Source organism: Brachionichthys hirsutus, chromosome 9, assembly GCF_040956055.1.
Source record: "Brachionichthys hirsutus isolate HB-005 chromosome 9, CSIRO-AGI_Bhir_v1, whole genome shotgun sequence".
Taxonomy (NCBI): Eukaryota; Metazoa; Chordata; class Actinopteri; order Lophiiformes; family Brachionichthyidae; genus Brachionichthys; species Brachionichthys hirsutus.
In genome coordinates this window covers 3,360,701-3,386,718 of record NC_090905.1, presented here as the reverse complement: position 1 = coordinate 3,386,718, position 26,018 = coordinate 3,360,701, and the positions used below count along the sequence as shown (strand labels likewise).

Here is a 26,018-nt window from a genome sequence, read left to right as displayed (position 1 = left end):
ATCAAAGTCTTAGCACCGCACTGACAGCAATCCCTGACTCCATAAAGGAGAGCTCTTCCATCAGAATATGTAGGGCTGTTTAAAATTCACCATTGGATATGGACATTTAAGAGTGGCTGAGGAGGAGTAACACAAACGGGCAATCTTTTTTTTCTCTCTCTCTTTTGTTCCCAGGTTTTGTCCCATTTCTGATGAAAAGTGGACAACTTTAAGTACGTGAACGCACCCAAGGAGCTAAATATAACGCCGTTCATTAAGTGCTGTGTACGCAAATATGTCTAAAGCCATAGAAAAGGAATGCCTACTCAACTGACGTTCCTTGTCCAAACAATGAGAAGAATCCGCCATGTTTGATTCACTTGAAGTCACAGCTGAGCCACACACAATGTGTAATTATTGGATGGAAGACTGTGCCAAACCTTTATTAGCAAATTATTTGCAGTCATACAAGGAATTTAACTCTTGTTTTTCATTCATACTAATGTTATATTTAGCTCCTTCCGAGGACACATCAAGTGGCTAATTAGAAATAAACACTACAAAAAGCTGTAACTAAAATCCTAAAGCTAATTCCATTGAACGCTATGTTTAGGTTAAATTTTAATTAAGTAACTGGGTGTCAAAAAGGATTTGAGATTGCATCCCTCAATTGAAGCAGAATGTAAAAATGTTTTTTTTATTTAAATCCAAATGAGGTGTTAACTAAAATACTTAATTGTACATAGGTTCAGAAAACCATTACAGTGAGACAGCAAAAGCGTGCTTCAACCACCTTTAGATTCTTCATTAAATTGCTCCACCGCCCAATTTAGTATTAGGATGCAAAGGGAAGACTGTGCATGCAGCCATTTACTGCTGTTAAAGAGAGAAACGGTTGCTTTCTCTCCGTTTGTAACTAATTAAACTGATATTAAAGTGTTTGACTTCCACCACGGGAGATAAGAGCATACCAGTCCTGCTTTGAATAAGAAGGAAGTAGAAAAAGTTAGGCGCCAGCATTTTTATTCTTCTATAAAAAAAAGAAAAAAATCATGTTAATAATTGGAATGATTTTTGGATTATATCGTGGATAATTTCAGCATGCATTTTGCAAATCGAGATTATGACACTTCTACACGTGCGTGGTCGCCATATAAATCTGTCTTTAATTTTTGGGGTTACATATTTACCAGACTGGCTGCAATAGAAGTCCCAAATAGTGAGAATCACTCAGTCAAAGCCCGATTTATCAATTAGCGTCGCGTGTCTATAATTGAAACAGAGGGGGAAGCCATTGGGACGGAACTTCCTGTCACTCGAGGAAACCCATCAGAAAATGCTTTAATTGTATTTGCGGCTCCGTTGAAGGCCCGCCTCTTTCGCTTTCTTATTGGTTTATTTAAGAAGTGTTAGATTTACGCCTTTCCTATTGGCTGAGGGAGCTTTCTGTTTTGGTGGCCTGCCAGCAAGCCGTCTGGAAGGGGAGGGGAACCGTCTACCTTCCGCTTCTGGGCTGGATTGACACACAATGAGGAGGAAAGGTTGGGGAGAGACGCTCCGCAAACGCCGCTGTAAATAAATACAACAATCCCCGAGGCCGGAGAAACATGGAGAACCAGGTACAGTGGCCTTTTTGTCTCTCCTTGCGGAATACGCCAGCTGGATGTGCGCTGGCAACGGCAGAAATGAATCCTCCTTTCTGCTAGCCAGAAGGGGGGAAAATGCTGTTGCTGCTAATGAGCTGTGGTTGTTTGGCTCTGGAGCTATGCTAGCCGAGCACTCATACATCGGTATTTACCGTTAGCTAGCTCTGTTCTACCCCACCATTAGCCGCAAGCAGGCACACAAAGAGGCGAACGCATGGCGTTTATTCCTATCTGTGGGGTTTAAAATGCGCGTGCACGTCGTTGGACGCCGTGAAGTCCCAATTTGAGTCGGAGGTTGTTTTTTTTTTTTTTTTTTGTCTAAGCTAAGCTAAGCTAAGTCTACCGGACCAAGGAGAGTCGTCCGATGGCTAAAGGCTAAAGGAGCCGCTACGAGGCGCCGGGGGGGGGGGGAAACATTTGTCCCTCCCCAGGTTTGGCTTGGGAGAGGCGGGGGGGGGGGGGGGGTGGTGTCTCCGCTGCCAGGAGCCTGAAAGCTGACATGCAAAAGGCTAAAGGAAACGCACCATTCTGCTATGCCTTTGCGAATAGCTGGTTAATATTTAATGTGCAAGAAGTAAACCTCATTCGCTGTAGACGAAAATTCAAAATGCAAACGTTAAACTTTAATCCGATCACGACGACCACCCATGCACAACGCAAACCAAACGCGTGATCCCAGGGATCAATACGTGAACGCTTCGATGTTGCAGGATGAAGCGTTCAAATATTCGTGAAAAATACATACATTGATATTTTGTCACCAGTCATTTATTTAGATCAAAGCAGGAAAATGCGTAAAGGAACTTACATATTTTCAGTAATGGGGATATTATTTCAAAGTGGACTACTTGAAATGCCTGAGGCTATCCAGGACTATATTCAGATGTGGAGGCCACACACACACAGACACACACACACACACACACACACACACACACCCAAGGAAAGCGGCTCAACCACTTTCTTGGAGATAATCCACATTCTGCGTTGTGTCTCTTTTGAAGTTTCAGCTAGAATTATGTGTTTAATCTAGAGGAAGTCCTCCTCGACAAGTTAAAAGCATAGTTTGTTTGTACATCTGTTGTAATCTTACCGTATTACTGCCTTTCGCCTTTCGGTTTTCTCTCTTGCTTGGTTATGTGCTTGGTTTATCGGTGCACATAACTGCAAATTATGCCCTCAAATATTGCAGGGTTGCAATTAAACCTGTCATTGTCAAAGGTGTGCTCGTGTTAAAACAGTTTGGAGAAGTGTTCATTAACTTCTTTTATTTTGCAGGCTGTAGTTTTCACAACTTCGGTGGAATTAAATGAATGAATCTTGTTCTGCGCTCATCGGTGTTGCGACGGTTGGCATCGTAATCCTGTAGTCGACCTCCAGACGCAGTTCACTATGCACAAGTTGTGCTTGAATTCATTTCATTGCACATTACAGCTTTATGAGTTGCACCACTTCCTGGGTGGAGAGCGAATTATGGCAATGCAAATTCGGAGATCATTTATTTATTGTTTTGGTTCTGCCATGGCTCACCGGGATAGATTATCTTTTTAGATTTAAGGTTGGCGTAAAGGATTTAGGTGGAACCTGTGGCTTTGTCAGGTGCTGTCATGTTTTTCAGTTTACTCTTTCTTTAGGTTTCAGACATGAAGGGTGTTATTTACACGTCAGATGTGGGGGGTCATTGTTTTCATGGGAGCCAGAGAGTCTGCCAAAATGTTAATTTCCTCATATTCCCTCAATTGAGGCAGAATGTATGTCCCAGGGAGGGTGGGAATCTAAGGCATTCAGAAATCATGCGCCGGTTCAGCGTTTGTAGCTTTATATTGTCTGGCATTTGCATCTTCTATGTTTACTTGATAGAAGCTAGCTAAGTAAACGTGTTGGCATGAGTCATTTCGTCCAACTAGTACTAAAAATAGCCAATGTTTTCCAGGATGCACGTCCCTGGTTTCTGCATTATCTGGCAGTGTGATGGTTCAATTAATATTCATCTCTGTCTATTCTTGCCTCTTGGGTTCTTCATTTTCTGACACTTGGGAGCGTAAAACCAGTTTCATTGGAATACTCGTCACATTTCCCCGCAGCCCGACATCGTTCCGTTCATGCCCATGTATGTCGACATAGTTCTTCTAATATAGGAAATGATTAGTCAATTTCTAGAGAAATATATAAATAACAATCCACAGAGAAAAATCTGTAACTGGCAGCTCTACTTATTCCTTTGTACTTACAACTAATGATTATGCAAACTATTTATCCACCATCCATTTATTCTAACGGAGCATTTGCTCTTGAAGATGTTAGAAATTGTGTAAATTAAGCGTATAATAATCCAGAGTACAGATTGTTTATTTAAACATTTAAAGATTCGTACTTGAATAAAACAAAATCATAACAGGTAAAAAAAAAAAAAAAATACAGGAACCTGTAAACATTGGTCAGCAAAAATAATTCCTGATTTGAATAAACCTTTTTAAATAAATATCTGAGCTGTTAATTTTCTCTTCACTTTATATATGATTTGATCGTTCCCTTTGATTCCTAATAGCCCCGGTCTTCTGCCTGATTCTCGTGTTGCTCTTATCACATTCCTGATTTTGTGCAGTCGTCATGGGGAGGGGGTTGTGGGTAATTGGATGGACTCCACGACTGCTCGGCGAGGGTGTGGTGGAGTCTGGAGTTTAAGGGCATTACTGCCACAGAATGGCTGGGCAGCGTGCCATGCAGGAGAGGTGTGTGTGTGCGTGCGCGTGTGCGTGTGCGTGTGAAAGAGAGTGCCGGACCAGCTCATCTCAATCCTGTCCCCTCTAATCCCTCCACTCGGTCCTCGCTCACGAGCTTCTCTCTCAGGGACAAATCCCCACATTCTTTAGTCCTTGCCTGGACATAAAACGCTGTCCCGTCCCCACCCCACCCCACCCGTACCTCATTCCCTCCGGCGCTCCATCTATGTCGCGTCCTCGCTTCAATCTCCACCGGCTCAGTGTCATTTGTCCGTCCTGTCGCTGTCATGTGTTTTTTTTTTTCTTACCAGACAGAGGTAGCCTAACAATGTGGCCCTCGTCTGGACAAGCCTTTTGAAATCAGTCAGCTCAGACAGCTAATCGCTACCATTCACCAGGGAGCATCCCGACACCGCTCCAAGCTTTGTATCCGGGCTAAGTGTTTAGCCTTCGCTCGCGTAAGATTCAGGGGTTCTGTTCATGGCGGAATCAGAAACCGATGAATTAACGGCAGCGTGGGTTTATTTCACCATTAGCTGTCTTTGCATAAAGTGTCCCCGTTTCTTTAATCTAAAACTGCATGGGACCGAGAGATGAGATCCGAGCGCAGGGCTGTGTTGTTGTTTTTTTTGTAATTTATTATTTAGTTAAATTCATAGGATGAGTAATAATGTTCATAATAATGAAACTGGTGATAATTAGTGAACCTGAAGGTGCAAAGGTTGTTGTCAGTTTCCTTTCTTTTTTCTTTATCGTTCTATGACTTTTTCAACATGCCAAATATGTTCACGTGCCTTGACATCGCAGTAACATATTCATTGTTGTGATATGAAGGGTTGGACCTCATAATAATACGCATCTGTTGCAGGTCATACGAGCATAGATGGAAGGAAAAGCTTAAGTAGTTATATCGTCAGAAAAACCTTCATTCATTTTAAAATGTCAGCGGAAGGAGAAAAAAATGACTCACCTTTTTTATTTGACCTTGTTCTGCACACCGAAACACGCAGAAAGCGTAGATAAGAGATGAGAAATGTTTCCGTTCAGCAACGCGATCTCGATAAGTCTTTTGCATTTTGCCCTCGCATATTCCTGCAAAAGCAATCGGGGTGTCTGACTCTGTGGTTTGGCTGTACCTCTCTTCAGTGCACGGTGCAGGTGAAACTGGAATTGGGCCACAGAGCCCAGCTGAGGAAAAAAGTGACATCAGAAGGCTTCACCCACGACTGGATGGTGTTTGTCCGAGGGCCAGAAACTGCAGACATCCAGCACTTTGTAGAGAAGGTCGTCTTCCGCCTTCACGAGAGCTTCCCCAAACCCAAGAGAGGTAACGGAAGGGGCGGGGCAGGGAGGCAAATTCATTTTCACAGCGTCGGTCTTGTATTAATGCTGAAGACAGGAAGAATGCCGAATCCCAACATGGAGGAAGACGGAGCGTAATAGCCTAAATGTTTAAGATGCGCTTGCATTGCAGGATCTTTACTGATGTCCGGCTTCTTTATGAAATGGATGCCTTTGCCTTTCTCTTGCAGTATGCAAGGAGCCGCCGTACAAAGTGGAGGAATCGGGATACGCCGGCTTCCTCATGCCTATCGAGGTTTACTTCAAGAACAAGGTGAGATGAGCCGGGGTGCAGAAACTGTTAGCCGTTAGCCTCCACAGGGGAGATTCGGTTTCCTCCTGCGTCCGTTGCTCGGCTGCGTTACAGGATGATCGTGATGGAGACACATCGAACCCTTTTACGGTGTGGATCTGGAATAAAAAGAAGAGTCTAAAATAATGTTTCCACTTTCTGTCACGTGTAGGTTTTCAACATTTTCTCTAGTCACGCATGAAATGTAGCTGGTGGAGAATGGAAAAGGTCAGGCTGTGGCAGCAGCTTTTATTTTTCGGGCATGTTGGTTTGTGTATCGTATGTTGATTTTAGGTGTATGGATGCTGCATTTTAAAAAGGCCGGCTTACTTGGTGGAAATGTAGGAATCTAATCAGATTTACCTTTGAGAAAGACACCAGCTGTTCCTTTGGCATGATGATGTAGAAATCAACGAATAACCCTGTTCTCTACGTGTATTATATTTTGCTTTAAGGTAACATAGTGATCTACTTCATCTTTTTTTCATAATGGATTCCCTTCAGGTGGCTTTTCTAACTCGCCCTCCCCTTGATTAGATTCTCATGAAACATTACTTTTGCTAAGAAATTGTGTCTCTCTTTTAAGTAATTGAATTAAAAAAAGAGCACCCAGAATTTTACTGGAACCGTTGAGCCTCCATCAGCCCATTGAAATGAATAATGAAAGAACCACTTAAGTCTCAATACAAGATAAGGACGATCATTAAGAGGTAAAGTGTGCATTAGTGTCCCGTCAGCCCCCGCCGTTCTTATTATGTTCAACTTGACAGCTCCACCAAAATTGTTACTTCCTCCTATTATGAGCAATTCACTCGGGTCCCGTGGACAAGTCTGTAGAATGAGGTTAATATTTACAGAAGGAAGACAAATATCGGCTCTCTCTGTTCCGTCGTATAACCTAAAGAACGCCTGTTCCTCAGCTTTAAGTGTCCGATTCTCTGCAGCCTCTCTCAGGAATGTTCCTTATCAGTGCGTCGGCTCCAGCTACGTCTGTCCGTTTTATTGACTTCCAGGGTGACGGTTCATTCATTCAGTCTTTATCTTGTGTTGGGTAATGTGTACGTTTCGGGAAGGCGGGCTGCACGAAGCGCAGGAATACGCAAAGACAAGTACAAAGTACTTCAGCAGACACGCCGGGAGATCTCAACAGTTTTTGCCTTTTTCCTCCTCCTTCAGGAGGAGCCAAAAAAGGTGTTTTTCAACTATGACCTGTTCCTTAACTTGGAAGGCAACCCACCGGTCAACCACCTGCGCTGTGAGAAGCTCACCTTCAACAACCCCACCAAAGAATTCAGGAGAAAGCTGATCAAAGCTGGCGGGGTGAGGCTGGCCGTCGACCATGCGTTTTATAAAGAGCGAAAGCGATTGAACCTTTGCTTCCCAGTTGGGTTTAACTTGAGTCTCTATTTTCAGGTCTTGGTGGTACCAGAAGGGGCTGAAGCTGTGAAGCCCAGTCCGGACTACCCGATGCTGCCCTCCATCCCAATGTCTGCCTTCTCAGATCCCAAGAAGACAAAAACCTCTCATGTATCAAAGGTTGGTTAATTTACCAGCAAAACAAAAAGGCTACCTCGTCCTCGCTGTCGCGTTTCTCATGCGTTTTCAGTTGACGCGCTTTGAGCTGCTTCCCTAACAAACGTTCTTAAATCGGGGCTTTCTCGTGCCATGTCAGATTTTTCCCGAGCGCGTACGCGAATGTGCCGAATCACTCGGCTGGGATCGGGGATCAGGGGAAAACAGGAAACGGATCCTCTTCATTTTTCCGTCGTTCCCTCTGTTTTGGTATCAACCTCTTGCGTATGTCGTTGCAACTGGGCTTTGCTGGAATGAAAAGGCACTGGTGTTATTTGTAGCCTGTTTGTTCGTCTGTCTGCGAGTCCTTTTGAGTTTTGAGGTTGTGATGCGTGTTTCGTGTACACGCATTCCTTCTTTCCGATCGTTCCGGTTGTAGCGATGGTGCGATTGATGACGGTAGCCGCTCTCGTATCGCTCTGGGTGTTCTTCCTTCCTGGTGATTGTTTGCTTCTCAATGTTGCACAGCCTCACCACATTGATGATTTATTCTTCTATCCATATTTTTGTTGTGACACAAGTAGACGTGTTGAGCATCTCTGCTGACTTTAGGAAAAGCCACCTCCAGCACACGGCACGTAAAACACGGCCACTCGCCGTGGTCTTGTGGCCTATTGTTATTTTTAAAGCACTGAATATAATAAAGGCCCCTGTGCACATATGAAATCTCATACTGCTTGAAATGTTTTGCAAGCAATGTCAAAGCGTCTTTGTCTGTGACCGGGTTTATTTATTTTCTTCCACAGGAACCCAGCAAAGAAGGAAGTGGTAGCAGCAGTAAAGGACCCAAACCACACAAACTGACTAAGGAGCATCGCGAACGACCCAGAAAAGACTCTGAGAGCAAAGCCACGTCGAAGGGGGACAACGACCGGGACGGAAGCAGCAAGAGCGGGCGCGATCCTTCCAATTCTTCGTCCGCGTCTTCGAAAAAGCCGTCGGAGATCAAAGTAAAAGACGACGCGAAGGTCCTGCCCAAGGCTGCCTTCAAGGAGCCTAAGCTCACTCTGAAAGAGTCAAAGATGGAGGGCATGTCCCCTAAAGGAGGGGGTGCTGGCAGCGGCGGGGGAGGAGGTGGAGGAGGTGGAGGAGGTGGAGGGGGTGGGGGAGGTGGAGGTGGAGGAGGGGGAGGAGGTGGAGGAGGGGGAGGTGGTGGAGGGGGTGGGGGTGGAGGGGGAGGAGGTGGAGGTGGAGGTGGAGGAGGGCCCACAGAGTCTAAAGTCCCAGGAAAACGGCCCTCCAACGTTGAATCCCCAAAACCAAGTACAAAAAAGCAGAAGAAAGGCAGCTCAGAGGGGCCAAAGGGGCCAACCGGCGGGGCCTTCACAGGAACGTCTCCTCGAGTGTCCTCCTCGTCCGCAGCCAGCCAGCCCTACGCAGATAAGAAACCTCCCAAGGAAAAAGGCCGCTGGGCCAAGGGCAAGAACGACACGCCAGAGGCGAAAGAACCCAAGAAAGTCCCGGACTCTGAGGAGTCGAATTCAGAGGACGAACCGTCGTCAAAGTCGGAGGTGAGTCGGCGTCGATTTTAAGATATTTAGGTTGTTGATAATGAGCAGCACTTTAATGTTGACACCTCCCATCACTGCTGCTGTTCCGTCTGCAGCAGTCGGCCCCGTCAAGTCCCTCCAACTCCAGTTCAAGCTCCGACTCCAGTTCGGATTCGGACTTTGAGCCCGGGCAGAAACAAGGCCAGGGTACAGCGTCCACTCACCATTATCACAGACTCGAACGTGTTAAAGGTTGTCCTGTCTTATCGGGACTCTGTCCTCGTGTACCTCCCTTCCTGTCCCAGGCCCCCTTCGATCAATGGTGGAGGAGATCCAGTCAGAAGAGTCGGACGATGATGATAGCAGTTCAGAAGAAGAGACACCCGTCAAGACCAACCCCTCCAACCGCGACTCTCGGTCAGTCGCGCCGAATCTTCTTTTTTTTTATTTTTTTTATGTTTGTTTATCCTTCAGAAACGGGGATCCAAGACTTCACAAGTAAACGGGATCATACGCCGATGAGCATTTAAATTTAGTTTAATACGGAGAATCGGCGCAAGAAAATGAATGCCGGGCGAAATCAATAAGATCGATCAATTAGTCGTTGATATTCTTGACTGGTCGGCAGCAATAAATGAGTATGCCCGACGCAAAGCTGGGTGGAATGGCCGGTGCGGGATTGACCTCTGACCTCCCCTTGTCCCGTCAGACTCAGCTTGGACAGTGAAAGCGACAGCAGCGACGGGTCACACAGTCCCAGTCGGGACCCCGCTCCCCCCCCGGTGAAACACAACTCTACGAATAACAAAGTGAGTCACGCGAGCCTCGTTGCCCCGCCCGGATGGTCGTTCTTATTACCGAGGGAATCTCTCTCTCTGTTTTCTGCAGCTTTCAGGCAGAAAGAGCCCAGATTCCACGTTTCGCTCCGAGAAGGTGTTGAAGAAGGGATACGAAAAGGTAGGAAGGGTAAATCAAGCTTCTTCTCTTTTTCGCTGCCTCTGCTCTCGCCCGGCACGCACGTTGTCGTAGTCGTTGCCTCGCCTGACTGCTTTCGCCGTCCCCTCTGAAGGCCTACACGGAAGAGCTGGTGGATCTCCATGGCCGGCTGATGGCGTTGAGGGAGCGTAACGTTCTGCAGCAGGTGGGCGTTCCCGTGTGAAGTGGTGAATCTGATGCATCGTCGAGGCCTTCCCATTGGCTGCTCGGCTCCGGAATGCGGAACCCAATGATAATTGCTCTTTCCCTCGCGCCAGATCGTCAACCTGATCGAAGAGACGGGCCACTTCAACGTGACCAACACCACCTTTGACTTTGACCTCTTTTCACTGGACGAGACTACCGTCCGCAAACTACAGAGCTACCTGGAGGCGACGGCTACGTGACGGGAAGTAGAAACCGGCGCGCGGCCGGCTGCGGCAGAGGTAGACTCGCCACCGTGCCTCCTCCTTTTTTCGAGCAGGGGACGGCGCAGTTCTGTCACGGCCGCCTCGCAGGCCCGACTGAACAACAAACACACATGAACAAGCACACGTGAAGACGCCACCTTCAGGTGACGCTGGGGAGGAGACTCAAAGAGGAGGCGTGGGGAACAGCAGGTGGGAGAGGAGGAACGCCATCTGCAGTCAGGATTTTCACTACACATCTTTCTTTCTTTTTTTTTTTTTTTTTTGAGTCCGTACAGAGCTGTGGAATGCACCCCACACACACAAACACGCACCCCTCACCCTCCTGCACTCTTATTGCTCCTGCCCTTGCAAAGCCAATTACCCCCCCCCCACACACACACACACACACACTCAGCAGCGCACTTCAGTTCCCTTCCCCCTGCTGACAGCTGGAGCTCATTTCTCTCTCTCGTGTGTGTGTGTGTGTGTGTTGACTGTGCATGTATGTGGGTGCACGTGAGGGCTGCTGAGGTTTAAGAGGAAATGTTGTGGTTACTGACTTCTCTTTGTTTGTGAACCTCGTGCACAAACACCTTCACGCACACACGCTGCAGCCGATCCCAGATTCAGGTAATACCAAATATCAGCGCCCCACATTTAGCATAAACATCAAACGCGTTGTGCGTAAGACAATAATATCGTCATAAGCCCGTATGGTTTTCTTTTTTTATTTGTCAACAACTACATCTCCCCACTGTGGCCGTGCAGCAGTGGATGCTGGTGTTTAAGCAGGTAATGAATGTGCGTTGTCGTAACGATGTAAAATATGTAATTGTTGACAAATTCATTGCGTTAATAAACTCGTGTCGTCCGATCTGACTGAATGACGGCGTGTTATAATCCGTTTATTAAGCGCTAAGAGCTAGCTAACGCTAAATGCTGGGAGCAGGTTAAAGTGAATGCTGTACCGGGTCTCACTGGTCCTTACTGTCAGCACTGTGCATGAAAACACTGAGGTGTGTGTGTGTGTGAGTGTGTGTGAATGAGGGCTCTCTGTCGTCTGAACATTTAAAACCATGTCTAGTTTCCTGTCACCTTCGCACTGAAAGCTGAGCCTTGACCTCCTACCAACTCCCCTCCCCTCCCCTCCGTTCATCCTTGCTTTCTACCCTCCTCCTCCTCCTCCTCCTCTTCCTCTGTTCCCACGTTGGCCTACATGAAAGGGCTCGTGGCCAGTGCGGTAGAGGGTCACTCCTGAATTGCCTTCTAAGCGGCGGGTCTGGTAGGGAGGTCTAAAGAAAGCCGTGAAAAAAGTAGCCATACTTTTCTCCCAGAATCCAAAAATGAAAAAAAACAATTCGGGGCCATGATTTCTTTTTTTACATTTTATTTTTCTACAAGTGCATTTTGTGTATTCCTTCCCAGATTACAATTAAAAAATAACCCTTGAGCTATGAATGTATATTGTTTTTACTCCTCTCTAGCAACAGCCCCAATCTAGTGCCTTTTCCTGCAACTTGCAGTGTGTGGGGAGGAGTGAGTGGTGGTGGTGGGGGGGGGGGGGGCGCTCTGTCAGCCATGATCACACAGATTGCCCCCCCCCCCCCCCCGAAACCTTTGAGGAAACAAGCGTTGCTAGGGGTGACTGAATATCCAACGTTGTCTTAATGGCCTCCGTCTCTGCTTCTCGCCCTCCAGTGTTTTGGTTGCTGTTTTCTTTTCGACGTTGGTTTCAAAGACAAAGCATCAGGTGACATTTGTTCATTAATGATTCATTATTTCTAGTAGCTACTTCATGGAGCCGTTGTGAAAGTGTTTCCTCCTGGCGTTCCGTTTCCTTCCGGGTTACCTGTCACTTGGAAGAGCATCGGCGGAGAGAGAAAGATAAACGAAACGCTCTCCAAAATGTTTCCCGTGTCGTAAAGCAAGATAAATTGTTGCAATGACTGTAAACCCTGAGGGGCGGGTCTCTCAGAGCATCGCTGCACCTCAGCTGGCTCGGCTTAACCTCCTTAAGAGAAGTTTGGGTTTCTTCAAAACATGTTAATGATTAGTAATAATGAGCACAAACAAATGTTTTCTAAATTCTCTTTGCTGTACATCCTATCAACGTGACCGATTTAGGAATCGTCTGTAGCACAACCGGTTGATGGGGAAGCTCCGCTTAATCCCAAACCGCAGGGCCGAGTCGTTCCTCCAGCGGGATGCGGAAGGTTTGTGTCGGTTCACCTCGGCTGCTCCGCGTGAAGGAACAGAAAAGAACACGCAAGGAATCATTCATAGATTAAAGGTTGCTACCGCTATTAGCTGTAGCCTCACAGATTGTTTTTGCTGTTCTTAATGACCATTCGTTAGGGCGACATGACGCGTAATCAATACCACGCTTATTTCAAACTTTCAGTTTGATTTATCAGCAATTAATCATTTTATGTACTTTTATTTTGCACTGCCTGCGTTCTGTCCCGAGGCCTTTTCCTTTAACGGTGAAGCACTTAATCGCTGCCTTTAGCTATTGAGTAACTTCTGTCTTCTTTTATTGTTCATTTAAGCGTCTCCGCGGTTACAAATAGAATATTTAGCTCGTTTGAATAAGATTTTCCGTCAGATGAGATCAATAATTTTTATTTTTGCTAAACCTTGTTGACGCATTATTTGATTTTTATCGTATTTTGGGAAATTGAGCGCGAAGACGTTTATGTTTGTAAATATGATTTACTGAGATCGGTTTTCTGACTAACTATACATTCTGCTCCTGATGGAAAGTAGCACGTGAACGTTGGATAAATGTAAGCAGACTTCCCCTCGCTTGGTTAGCTGGTTTCAAGACACCCGCTAGCCTAAACCGAGGTGACCTTGCTTCTTCATTCGGCCCCCCCCCCCGGTGTGTTGGTTCCTGCGGCCCGTCCAGGGCTCTCACACACAAACCGCTGTGGTACAAACTTCCAATCCGTGATTCCCTCCCTGCCTCCCTCCTCTCCTGTCCCCCTTCCTGCCGTCAGTGTTTTTATTCTGACCCTTCAATAGCTTTAATACTTTCCTCTCCTTTTCTGTTGCCTGCCTGGCTCAGCGGCGAACACACTCCCTCTGCCCTTACTTTAAACGCCATCTGAGCACGGGAAACGACAAACAAGAACAAAAACATTAAAAAAAAAGATAAACCAGGATCCTTGCCACCTTATGTGCCCTGCAGTAACCTCCTCCTGCCCTGACTTCTTCCCCCCCCGTCCCACCCTCGTTTTTTTTTTCTTTTTCTAGGTGTGCCTCTGTCAACAGAACTTCAGGCCATGATAAATGAGAATGAACTTTGAAACTGTGTGAGTGACGTTTATGCATCTGCGAGTGTGTTTGTCATCGATCGAAGAGATTTAAAAAAAAAAAAACGACCTTCCTGTCAACTTCTCTGTGCATCAGTGTGGGAGCTTTTAAGTCCCTGTTCATGAACTTTGACCCTCGCCCAGGCACTCATTCAGTCTGTTGTTGTGATGGTCGAAAAGGGAAGTTATGGGGGGACTGGAGAGAAGCCCCACTGTCTGCCCACAGTCAATGTTTTATTTATGGACCTCTGCACTTTTGACTGTGATGACTTCAGTACTTACGTAGTTACCTAAACTGTATTTTTAAGGATTTTATACAATATTTACATGAAATACAATATGATTTTTTTTTTTTTTTTTGCCAATTATTTTCTTATTTAATTGTTTTTGGCATGTTTTGTTCCTATTATTCACAAACAAACATGGCCATCGGATCTATTTTAGGTAAAAAAAAAAAAACTGTTATGGGGGATGTTCCCTCTGTTTGTGTGAGTCATGATTCTGATGACAGCTGAACACCAAGAAACGGGTGTGGGAAAATGTTTCCTGGATGAAATAAACTTTGGTGTCATCCTTTTGGTACCATCCTCTGCTTCCAGTCGGAGTAACTGCACCAGAACCGGGCTAGACGAGTCCACATTTTGGTTCAGGCAACTGAATTGTTGAGTGAAAAATGTTTTATTTTCTGTGTCATGTCTGGTCTTGAGTTCATTGTACCCAAACACCTAATTTTATTCCAACTGGAGCCGGAAGAAACACATTGTAGGAAACGTGTTTAGTTTTTTTTACTCACACCCTGTGCTTCAGATATAATGGTGCAATTCATTTTTCCTTTAGGCAGAATTTTTGAAGCACTTCTACAGCTTTGATCAGCATTTAAGTCTTCTGATTAAATGATTGTCTTCATTATGAAATTTGTTGTGCCACCAAAACGTTGAATTTGTGTGAATTTCTCTTCAACTCACGTTACGCTATCTGGGCCACATTTGGATGGGTTCCACCAGCATGTATGGGGTCCTGTTAGAAACTACAACAATCAGATGATTGGAATTTACTGACTGACATGTTCTCCATGGCAACGGCATGGTATTTTAGAATCTTGAGCTGTGGTCAATGTCAAAAAAAAGAATGAAACATATCTCCAGAGTCCTCTTATAGAAACCCGGATAATCTTAACATTATTTGGTCTCTGTCATGTTTCCACTTGAAGTACCGTTAAATACATGAATGAAATACTTTCAGAAACTGGAAGCCCCTCCCACTCCACTGTGAACACATCTGTGGGAGGAGTGGGTGGCACTGATATATGTGTATGATTCAGTAAAGGTAGAGTATCTACTGTGGGGAATCTTCACAGATAAATCCAAAACATAAAGCGTATTGGGTGGGAGGGGGTCTGACGAGGGTTGTCTGTATTTATAAAGTTTGTTTTTTTACTGGGGTAGCAGAGTGTGGGTGGAATCCCAAATGTGTCCCATGTATGTGGTCCAAGCTACAAATGATGGAGAGCATAAAATGAACTGGATGGCAGAACAATTGGGTATTTCTGAAAATGAAAACTTGGCGTTGCACTGCCACCATGTGGCTACATGATGCAAGTTAACAAGGACGGAACATGTTTTAATGTCTTTTTTTTTTTTTTTTTTGGAAATCATATTAAAGTCATTAAGTACTGTTGTCCCTCTGTGTCCGATCATTGACTGCTGTGTGGGGAAGGGTTCGTGTAGAGTTCAATTCATTGACCATCTATCGGGGACATGTCACCACGGGGAGGAACGAAAACTGCTGCGACAGCGTCACTGACGTCATATGTGTGCGACCCGTGTTTACGTTCAGAAACAGCACGGATGCCTTCAAAACATGTCATTCAGTACTTACATTAATCTGGGTTTATCGTATTATTTGTTTTTATTTTTTATCTGAAAAGATGATATGACCGACAAGGAGGCAGAATTGCTCCTGAATGACGAGTTTTGGACACTTTGTAGTCCAAAACTACATTTAGGAGCAATTCAGACAGTCTTTAAATAGGTCATAATCACAGACAAACAGAGATATACATGTCAGCTTAATCAAGTTTTATTCCATAACCCATTTAAGACACAAATTCACAAATCGATCTCAGGTTTTTCTTACAGCATCAGAAATTGTTCAGTCAAGTTCTTTCGGGTCAGGTAAAATCCAGCTTTCTGTCCAGGGTCTTGTGAGCGCTCAGAACCATGTGAGGATTGACAATAATTGATATAATTAAACCCCAAACAAGCATCTTTGCTTTTACAATTGGATACAAAACCTTTATGTAATTGAAGTACTGAATGCACGTTTTTGGTTTCAGGAATTTCAAACAAATTCAAGACTGCAACTCTGCAAATGAATAAAACCACCATTTCCTCTCTCAACTTCATTCATATGTAAAGGGTTCCATTTTTCATTTTCACTTTGAAGAAACGAACATCTCCAATCCTTCACTGTTGCTACAAACACCCGTGTAAAACAATGACTGTACAAGATGAGCTCTTTGGAGTCCAAAAGCTTCTTTTCCTTCCGTAAAATGTTTTGTTTTTGAGACTACGAATCTTTAAGCACTTTTGAACCTTTTAGGTGTGATGCATAAACAGTCGGTTGATACATAAACCTGCGTAAATTCTGACCTACACCTGTTTGAGCGCAAGAGACGATGCATAAATGCTGAGTAAACGGCAGAAAAAAATAAATTTATAACAAAATCAGACACAAAAGAACAATGATATAGGCAAAACACATTTACAAAAATCGCAGAACAACCTGACTTCATTACAAACGGAAAGATATATGGCTTCAATGGTGTGTTTTTACACGCTGAAAAACAACGTTTGGATGCTAGATATGAGATAGACTTCAAAACACTGCTACAGTGGTAGCCAGTGTCGACTTAAAGTAAACATGAAGACATGTAAAAAATAAATTATTTCCTTTAAAACCCAAAGTAAGACAATTACCAAGCACATGTAAAAGACCCGTCAACGTTGAAAGTGGTCGCTGAATTTCTTCATAAATCCTGCCCACTTTTAGGCCCAACACAAACTGAAAATAAATAAATATGATCAAAAACAGTCCACCTGTTTCAAGTGAGATAGCGTGGAAAAACCTTCTCATATTCGGCGGCAGCCATTTTAACATACTGTATCCTATTTTTTTTTAATCCAAATAAGTCGTTGAATTGTTCTTCATAAACCATCAAGCTATTTTCTCAATGGCTTCTTTTTTTTCCGCTTTGCTTTTGTACAGCACCCACAAAAAAACCATGACATTAGAGTGGGATCAATAAGTCTGCCCCCCCCCCCGTGGAGACGGAGCTCTATTTGGCAGGAAGTGGCTTGTCGGGGGTCGTTGGAGTTGGCAGGTCCTTATACAGGTTATCAATCTGCTCCTTGTACATCTTCGACACCACCGGCCTCTTCAGCTTCATGGTAGGACCTGAAAGAAAAAAATATAAAAAAATAAAATGCAGGTCATACATTCAAGAAACTTAGAAATAAACCACTCATTTTTGCGTGTGGGGGGGGTGGGGTATCTGAATGTAAGCCTCATTTGGTCAGACTAGACTCATTTTTGTGTATTATCAAAACATTTCGTAGCTCAGGATTATTTCAAGCATCGTAAATTCAACAAATTCGGACATTTCTGCTATCTGTTTGCCCCCCCTAACCCCCCCCAAAGATCCACGTTACATCCCAGTTCCACTCACCCAGTTCCCCTCCAGAGATGGAGAAATCCCGATCCAGAATGACCCACTTCTGAACGCGCTGAGCGTTGGAGGTCGCCTTCGCGTTGACGCGGTTGATCCCGTCCTGAACGGCGGCGTGGATCAGCCTGTCTTTACCGCCGACGATGTCCGAGACTCGCGTGGCGTTGCTGCCCAGCTTCCGACAGATCTCAATGGCGTCTGGGGTCAGCTCATCCTCGGGGTCGCCTGACTCTGCGTCTACCTGAGACTGGAGCGAACAAATGTGATGGAATTTAATTAGCCTTCATCTCATCCTCGCAGCTTGATGCATTCACTGTAACATCTGCCAGCAGGTTTGCAGTGAGTGCAGTACTGCACTTTAGCCACTAGAAGGTAGCATTCACACAGAAACGTCCAGTGCCATGTTTTGAAATGCACAGCTGAAGATTCTACTGCTAATGGGGCGCATCTTTAGTTTTACATCCTTTATTGATCACCATTTTTTTTAAATATTGGTTTTTACAAGAATAAAAAAAAATTGTTGGGACATTCATGAAACTTTGATTGAGGGAATGTAGCAGGGAAGATCATTTTGGGTGGATTTATAAGTGACACCTACAGCAGTGACACCCCCCCCCCAGGTCAGAGTCTGTACATTTACCTTGACTGTGAGCAGCATAGACAGAAACTTCCTCTTGTCCCCGATCAGCATGGCGTTACTGATGAGTGGCAGCGCCTCCTTCACTGCATCCTCGATAAGAACAGGAGGAATGTTCTCTCCTCCTGCGGTGATGATCAGCTCTGAAATCAACAGGGGGACACCCACGGGTTCAGGAAAAGACTCGTCAATAATAAAGAAAACACGATCTAACGGCTCCTTGTTTATCGCAGGCGAGCCTTTTAAGTGTTCTCGCTTTTGCAAGGACTCGAGAATGCAAACCTTTAATCCTCCCAGTGATGAAGAGGTATCCATCTTCGTCGTGCTTTCCCAAGTCGCCGGAGTGCAGCCATCCTTCTGCATCCATGGTCTCCTCGGTCTTCTCCGGCATGTTCAGGTACCCCATGAAGACGTGACGGCCCCAGAAACAGATCTCACCATTCCCCTCTTTGTCCCGGTTTTGCAGCGTCGTCTTGCACCCGGGAATCTCTTTACCGCAACTGTAAGACAAAGCAGCATTTTTTCCCAAATCGGATTTCTAAACGCGAGGAAATTCCATGAGGTTAAGAGGAGAGAAAAGAAAAAGAAGAGAAGTTACCTGGTGAGCTTGAAGGCTCCCGGGAGGGAGACGGTGTGGGGGCCGGTGCTCTCGCTCATGCCGTAGAGCTCGTACACGGGGACGTCGAGGCTGAGGAAGAACTCCAGGGTGTCCTTCATGATGGGAGCGGCGCCCGTGAAGCACTTGCTGCATCGGTCAAGGCCGAGACCTTTGCGTACCTTTTTGAACACAATCATTTTGGCTATACGATAGCTGATCGGTGTTCGGCCAGCGTCTCCGGCGCTGAGGAAAAACACACACACACACAAAAAGAACACTTTAATACTTTAAACCAGCCTGTTCCATCCTCAGCATCCTTCTACCGATAGAGTCCCCGTCTCTCATCTGGACATGTCCAAACCATCAAAGTCTGTCCTCTCTGACCAAAACGTCCAACCTTCACTGTCCCTCTTATTGTCCCTTTTCTAATCCTACCCAACCTGGTCACTCCCAAGGAGAACCTCAGCACCTAAATCAAACCCTAATCTCAAAACGCATACGTACCGGCTCATCCTGGTCAGATTAGATTGCAGGCCGACGTCTTTGGCCCAGGCAGCCACCTTCCTGCGCACCGCTGAAGATTTAGCTCCGACCGATTTCATCTTCTCCTGCATCTTCTCCCAGACGCGGGGGACGCCCATGAAGGCGGTGGGACGCGCCTCCTTCAAGGTGTTCACTAGGGAGCCCTGACGGAGGAAACACAAACGGCTCCTTCAAGAACAAGAAGAGGAATCCGCTCCTTTCCAACTTGTTTTTTTTTTTTTTTTTTAGCCGTCCTGGATTTGCACATTTCTGACGCGTCTCACCTTCAGTGCGTCCGGCTGAGCGAAGCACGTCTTCCCTCCGACTTTCATGACGATCCAGATGTCAATCATCTGCGCCGCGATGTGGCTCAGAGGCAGGTAGCTGACGACCACCTCCTGCGCCTGAGGGGCTTCTGTCAGATTGGCATGGCGGCTGACGGACAGCGCAGTCCAGGTTATCTGAGGGGGAGAAGGAGGAGAAGAAATGCGTCTCGCATAGCAGAGAATGCCCCGGAACGACGCTGATCACCGATTAAACTGTGCTAGACTCGGGATGGCTTACGTTATCATGGCTGAGCATGACTCCTTTGGGCTGTCCTGTGGTTCCTGACGTGTAGATGAGCGTGCAGCATTGGTTGGGCTTCTGGCTGGCGATGATGGCATCGAGGGCTTCCTCAGGCTCGTCGCGTCCGAGCTTCATGAACTCATCCCACTGCGGTAACAAACAAACAAACAAAAATCACTGAGAAGATGCCGACCGGCTGAGATGCATCGTCTCACATTCCTCACAGGCGTGTCTGGAGCGTACCGAGTACAGATTCGGTCTCTTCTCCACCAGCTCCTCTTTGTATTGGATGATTGCCTTTAAGTGCGGCAGCTTGTCTTCGACCTGCCAGCAAATGTAAATAAAAACACAAGTGCACGTTGGATCGCTTTGCAGGTTGATGGGAAAGTGTGCCGACATCTCGCCGTCTGAACGGCAGGAGCAGAATTCCTTCTCTCACCTGGAGGATCTTCTGCAGCTGCTTGTCGTTCTCGACCACGATGACGTTGGCCTGGGAGTTTTCCGCTACGTACTGGCAGGCGTCCGCGCCGTTGGTGGTGTAGATCCCCACGGCGAAGCCGCTGCGGCACAAGTCCGATTTCAACACGCAGCGCCGCATTCCGTTTAAACCGATGGAGGCGGGGACTCACCCTGCCAGAACGGCGCCGACGTCGGCGATGAACCATTCGGCGGAGTTGAAGCCCAGGATGCCGACGCCGTGGAACCGCTGCAGGCCGAGCTGCAGAGAAAGCGAAACCCACGTTTTAAAGACCAGGACGAATGGGAGGAAACTTCAACTAGTAGTGACTTAAATAAAGGGATCACCTTCAGGAAGCTCTTGGCGGCCGTGCGACACGCCTGGTAGTATTCCTTGTAGGTCATGCTCTTCTGCTGCTCTCCCACCTTCCAGCTGAGCGCCGTGAAGTCGCCGAAGCGCTCCGCCGATGAGGCCAACATGCCGCCTATAGTCAAAGGCGCCTCGGCGGTTATGCCGGAATCTCCCATCCTCAGCTTGACCTCCGCGTCCCTCTGGGACGTCCACAGGGAGGGTCCTCCTGCTGCAGGCACCGACAGGGAGTTCGGGCGCTGGGCTTTAACTAGGAGGCAGGATACTTAGAGATAAACGACGGCTGGAAAGGGAAAGCAGCGCGTTGCATTTTGCTGCATTCAAACACCTAAAATAAACGATTTGAAACACTGAACATGTTTCGTTCTCGATAATTATGTATTTTCCGTTACGATAAATGAAGCTTGACGGGGACTAATCTTAAGAAAACAAACATTGTGAAACCAGAAGGAGGCGTTTTTCTTTCGGTCACTGGAGCAGGAAGAAAGGCAAATTGTTCTGCCAGAGAATGTCAAAAGTGTTTGGTGACATCGATCCTCGGTCGACGGCAGCCACGCATCGCTCATCATTATCTCGGTTTCTGCGGCAACGACTTGCGTTAAGAGAGGAACTAAAAACAAAAAAGGTAAACCCCCTCGGCGCTCACCCGTTTGTGCGTCGGAGGCGGGTGCAGCCTCGGCGATGCAGCGGACTTTGTTTTGCACGCCTCTCTCCTCTTCCCTTTCCCCCACGGACTCTTCCTCGGAAGAGTCACTGCAGAGGATGAAAGGAAAACCTTTCATGTTAATTATAAAAGGCCATGCGTAAAAAGTAGAACCGACTTCACATTATCACAAAAGTGATAAAGCCACGAAACCGGACACAATGAAACTTCACAGTCACTGTTATCACATGCTGAGGAGACGGGGGGGTGTGCGTGTGTGTGTGTGTGTGTGTGTGTGTGTGTTCACGAGGGCGTACTTTGCCCTGACGTCATCGAGGGAGGCGACGCCGTCTCCCGTGGCGCAGGATGAGTTGAGGAGGACGTCCCCTCTGGAAGAGTCCATCAGGGCGGCTTCGGTCGCGGGTTCACACACGGTCACTGAGACAAGGAGGGACGGGGCGTTAGCTACTGCGACAAGCAAATCACTGACAAGCGCTTCCTTTGTCCGGCTAACAGCATCAAATCTACAGCAAAGATGGTTTACGGCGCCGTTAAAACTGACAGACGGCTGATCAAACAAGCCACGAGTCGTTACCCTGAGAAAATTAAAGTGGTTTCCATCTGACAGCGGGAGGTTTCTAGTTCTCACAGGACACACCTGATCCTCGGCATCGGGTCACTTTAGAATCTCTAGCAGCTCGGCTCAAGTTCACTCATCCATTCCTGCTTTGGATATAATCAAATATTTAGGCACGTTATCAGGACAAAGAAAGAAGTCCTTTTACTACAGAGCTGTATGGCCGGCCTTATCGGTTGCCATGACTACACTGTTGATAGCATCTGGCGTCACGGCAAACGCTTGTCAGGAACATGTAAACCGGAAAGCACGGCCGTGAAACGAGTGAAATGACTTTTCTCGCTCAGGCGTCCTGCATCGCCTGCAGCCGGTTGTCGGGTTCAACAGGAGATCGAACAGGCGGACAGACCGCTGCTCTCAGACGGGGTAGTGCGCCGTCTGCACTCCCACCCCTTCCTTCCCTTTCCATTGCAGCTGCACATTCCTCAGACACACGGTTTAAAAGGTGATTTCCAGGAGGTGGAGGCGGAATGGAATGAGCCAGGATATTGCCCTTTTAATTCCTGATGCTCTGCGACTGATATCTTTGATTATGAGCTTCATGAATAGGAGGCGGGGAGGAGTGAGACACCAAATCAGGAGGAAACATTTCCCCTCGAGGTTTTCCGAACTCCACATCTTCCCTTCGTCGTATTTCCATCTGATGAGCCATCATCACATGAGCTCAGCACTTTTAACTCATGCATAAGAGCATGAAGCGCATGCCTCTGGGTGAACCGGATCCTTTGTCAAAATAACGTGAGATATGTCTTCAAAAAGGAAGCAACATTTTTGTTTTATCATCGAAACAACCGGACAAGAAGCATTTTCACCATCCTGTCCTGCATTTTATTTTTGGTTTCGTCGTCGTTGCGTTGCCTCGTCACGGATCTGTCGGATTGAATATCACAGAACGCAAACACAACTATAGCAATTGCAGTCACGCAATCAGGAGAGAACAGAGGCTTAGCTGCACCAGCTTTTGTGATTCAGGAAGGGGAAAATATGAAAAGCACAGCAACGGGGTTTTTTTTGTTTAACTTTGAATGCAGAAGAAAAGTCTATGGAAAACACAAACTCGGCCAGAAACATGACTTTAACCACGACGAGGAAGTCTCAGCAACACAAAAACTTCAGTTATGTTAAACCCACATCACAGCAACCCTTCCCTTCAGTTTGGCCCATGCATTCTCATGCATTCTCATGCATCTTCATGCTCACCAACACAGCAGCCTCCTCCACCAGCACATTTCACACGACTATCTGTCCTCTGAATGATCTGCAGCCTCACTCTGTCTGTGTCTATAATCAGCAGCATCCTCGCTGTACAGTCACCAGGTCAATCTCAACATCCATGACTCAATTCTGCATTAGTGCCAACATTTAAAAAAAAGAATGGGGCAAAATTTTTTTTTTTATTTAACGTTATTTGTCATCTAAGCAAATTCTCACAAATCTACAGGGAGGGGGGGAGGCGGGGGGGGTCACACCCTTTTGTAAGTGAGCAGATGTCAACCTGCTTCCAGGGACTTCATTTCACTATAAATTCACATTTTAATCACTTTGAATCGCAGCTGTGTTTCAGCTAACGCTAGCAAAACCTCTATTTACGTGCAAATATCAAATCCATGTCAGCGTGGCTAAAAGACATTCTCGATTATTATCATATTATAATTAGCCTGGCAATCAGGCTATGCTGTTAAATCTATATGGTATTAATATATATTACTATCATGTATAAATATATGTTTATATACCCAAAATGATCGTTGAAGATTAGCAGCCGTTTTTTACCAAGCCGGATGGGAAGCGGTTAGCTAAAAGAACTGGATCGAATATTAAGAGAAATAGCGTAAATTGTACTACTCACGTTGCATCGCTGGAAACTAATTATTTCTGTGCTAAATATTTAATCTTTAATCATCCAGTTTCCGTCCTGCGATTCTTTAAGGGCTTGTAGACACGGTTGAAATAACCCTTCACTATTTCCACTACTACAACAGCATACCATTCATTTCAAACGCAAGCCGGCTCGTTTTAGCCCCGCCCCCTGACAGCCCCACCCAGACAGGCCCTGCCGGCTTCCTGCGGACAAACGCCCACCCCCTGCATCATTCCGGAGCAACGTGATTGGCTAAGACTTCTCACACCACAAGACTCATTATCCAAATAAGGCCACGCAAGCCAAATGAATCAAGACAGAACGATGACGCGATGAAAGTTAAACCCCTCCCCCTTCCGTTGGACACAGACTCAAAAATCACACGATGCGGCTGAGGTTACTGTCGGTCAAACTGTTTCCTACGGGGCTTTATGACCCTTTACAGACTGAAATCATTATCATGCACCGTTTGAAGACGCCCACACCCCGCAGACTACATTATAAACACTAATCCTTTTATTTCCTTTTATGTTTTTCATCAACTTGTTTGCTTGTTGCTTTGTCAGCAGAAAAAAACTACAGAATGGCTTTCCATGAAACTTGATGACACTACCATGAATACTTAGTGGTAAAAATCTTTTTTTTTTTTTTTAAAGAGTTCTTTTCAATGATGTATCCCTCAATAGCCACATATTTCCATGTGTCCTAAACATGAATATTTATATATCCACAAGCTGGCAATGAAGAGTTACTTAAAGAAATAATTATTTTAATAATAATAAAAAATAGAGAAGGTAAAGGAGAATGTAATAATCACTGAGCAGACAAATACAAATGTAAATCAGCAAAATGCAGTAATATAAAGTGACAACTTGAATTCCAACACTGAGTTTTATAATGTCTTTTTTTTTTTTTTTACAATAAGGAATAGTTAAACTTATTTACGTGCAGAATTACGTGCAGAGTTTGCCCCTCCAGTGCTTAATATAATGTATTCTACTCAAAACAAAGCCACACATGACAGCACCATTAAATGTAAAAAAAAAAAAAAAAAAGAAGTCTCTCCTGATGGACTGGATTTGCTCCAGTCTCATGACACTTGCATAAACCTTGGACTAAGAATAACGCCTGGCTTGACAGGCCGATCCTGAAGTTCCAGTTCCTGCTCTTGTGACCTACTTCAGAGTACTGAAACAAAAACAGTTTCCATTAAGGAAGTAAGTGGAGAAAAAAGTAAACACAACTTTAAGAACTCTCCATACCAAGGACGTTTGCTTCTGGCAAACACAGAATGTTTGATACAACCATAAAAACAAAGGCGTGGATCACAGGTCAGGAACCTCTGTGCGGAGAGCGAGTGTGGGTGGGGATCGATGGCAATAAAAACACTTCAATCTGTAGGTAGTTGCTGCAAATGACAGTCAATTGTCATTGGTATGTGCAGGTAAACAAACACATAACTAAGTCGATGAAAAGATAAGGTGGAAATAGCATGTGCAACCCATTAAACATTAAGCTGCGATTTTACGTTTGACCTTTCTTTTGTCACTATCTGTGTAACAAAAGCTTAATTAAAAAATCACACAAAGATGCATTCGCACACACACACACTTAAAAATGTGATCAGATAGAAGATCAGCCTGAAGATGTCATTCTTGCACACATTACTCTCTACCATAGAACGATCGGGCTCAGCCAATTAGCACGGGAGACGAGGATGCCGAGATACCGCACCACAGCATCACATGGCAACCGTCACATGCGCAAACACTGACATGCTCCAGGATGAGCTTACGCACCCTGCCGTGGGGTTACTGTCGGGTAGTGACATGATCCGTGTCATCCACGCCGAGACGGCTGAGATCAATAGCGAAATGAAAATCTATTCAAGTGCTGTAAAGGATTGGTGCAATTTCTGAGTACTTTTACTTTCAACATTTTGCTTTTCATTATCTGATCATGTGTGTTACTCCACGTAACGTAGAGAAAAATACTGATGTCTTAACGTCAGCGGCTGATTTCTTTCCTGATTCAGACAAATACTGCAAAAATGTAATCTACAAATAAATAATTTATCGGCTTACCACAGGAAGAGGATGTGTTGAGCGTGTAAGTCACTGGGCGACTTGTGAGCAGCCTTTTCACTGTTAGACTTTTTCACTTGGACTTTTTCCTCTATTAAGTTTTATGATGTCATCACACACATCCCTGACCCCTGTAAACATGGGTTTCACAGTCGTTGCATGAAGGTGGGGCTC

At 45.6% G+C, this 26,018-nt stretch overlaps 2 protein-coding genes across 2 annotated transcripts; one reads left to right on the top strand and one right to left on the bottom strand.

Moving 5' to 3' along the window:
* Positions 1 to 1,525: 1,525 nt before the first annotated feature.
* Positions 1,526 to 10,425, top strand: mllt1a (MLLT1 super elongation complex subunit a). Its single transcript, XM_068743654.1, has 13 exons — positions 1,526 to 1,598; positions 5,495 to 5,675; positions 5,881 to 5,963; positions 7,158 to 7,301; positions 7,395 to 7,517; positions 8,300 to 8,654; positions 8,766 to 9,064; positions 9,160 to 9,250; positions 9,349 to 9,460; positions 9,753 to 9,852; positions 9,932 to 10,009; positions 10,113 to 10,184; positions 10,297 to 10,425. Exons 1-13 carry the CDS (start codon positions 1,587 to 1,589, stop codon positions 10,423 to 10,425), a joined length of 1,779 nt encoding a protein of 592 aa, XP_068599755.1. The 5' UTR covers positions 1,526 to 1,586.
* Positions 10,426 to 17,079: 6,654 nt separating this feature from the next.
* Positions 17,080 to 21,934, bottom strand: acsbg2 (acyl-CoA synthetase bubblegum family member 2). The gene is made up of 15 exons (XM_068743468.1): positions 21,921 to 21,934; positions 21,580 to 21,786; positions 21,266 to 21,372; positions 20,598 to 20,869; positions 20,423 to 20,511; positions 20,233 to 20,353; positions 20,037 to 20,117; positions 19,791 to 19,940; positions 19,511 to 19,687; positions 19,209 to 19,390; positions 18,705 to 18,947; positions 18,389 to 18,606; positions 18,110 to 18,249; positions 17,470 to 17,716; positions 17,080 to 17,198 (listed from the first exon to the last, which is right to left on the bottom strand). Exons 1-15 carry the CDS (start codon positions 21,932 to 21,934, stop codon positions 17,080 to 17,082), a joined length of 2,367 nt encoding a protein of 788 aa, XP_068599569.1.
* Positions 21,935 to 26,018: the final 4,084 nt, after the last annotated feature.

Coding starts and splice junctions, on each gene's coding strand:
- mllt1a (XM_068743654.1), top strand. Junction 5,676..5,880: donor CTTCCCCAAACCCAAGAGAG/GTAACGGAAGGG, acceptor TTTCTCTTGCAG/TATGCAAGGAGCCGCCGTAC. Junction 10,010..10,112: donor GATACGAAAAGGTAGGAAGG/GTAAATCAAGCT, acceptor TCCCCTCTGAAG/GCCTACACGGAAGAGCTGGT.
- acsbg2 (XM_068743468.1), bottom strand. Junction 20,118..20,232: donor AGCTGCAGAAGATCCTCCAG/GTGAGAGAAGGA, acceptor ATTTGCTGGCAG/GTCGAAGACAAGCTGCCGCA. Junction 19,941..20,036: donor AGAGACCGAATCTGTACTCG/GTACGCTCCAGA, acceptor TTGTTACCGCAG/TGGGATGAGTTCATGAAGCT.